Source organism: Gavialis gangeticus, unplaced genomic scaffold, assembly GCF_001723915.1.
Source record: "Gavialis gangeticus isolate Ggan-Ray unplaced genomic scaffold, GavGan_comp1, whole genome shotgun sequence".
Taxonomy (NCBI): Eukaryota; Metazoa; Chordata; order Crocodylia; family Gavialidae; genus Gavialis; species Gavialis gangeticus.
In genome coordinates this window covers 34,789,275-34,789,505 of record NW_017729025.1, presented here as the reverse complement: position 1 = coordinate 34,789,505, position 231 = coordinate 34,789,275, and the positions used below count along the sequence as shown (strand labels likewise).

Here is a 231-nt window from a genome sequence, read left to right as displayed (position 1 = left end):
GCGCCGCTTACCTGCTCCGGGGACGCAGGAGCACTGCTGCGCGCCCAGGGGCTGCATGGCGCCGCAGCAGGAGGGACCCACGGGGGCCGCCTGCACGTGCAGCTGCCCGTAGTAGTAGTTGTTGTAGCCCATCCTAGATCCACCGACCGCCGGCAGGTTGGAGGCGGGGGCCACCGCCCGCGAGTAAAATCCGCTGTAGTCGGTGCCGGCGCCGTAGAGGGAGTCGCCGGG

The 231-nt window shown here is 71.0% G+C and overlaps 1 protein-coding gene across 1 annotated transcript in view; it reads right to left on the bottom strand.

Moving 5' to 3' along the window:
• GSC (goosecoid homeobox) overlaps positions 1–231 on the bottom strand; it is an 8,171-nt gene that overhangs the window by 7,061 nt on the left and 879 nt on the right. Inside the window, 1 exon segment of the mRNA XM_019519906.1 lies at positions 12–230. Coding sequence (XP_019375451.1) covers positions 12–230 — 219 coding nt within the window.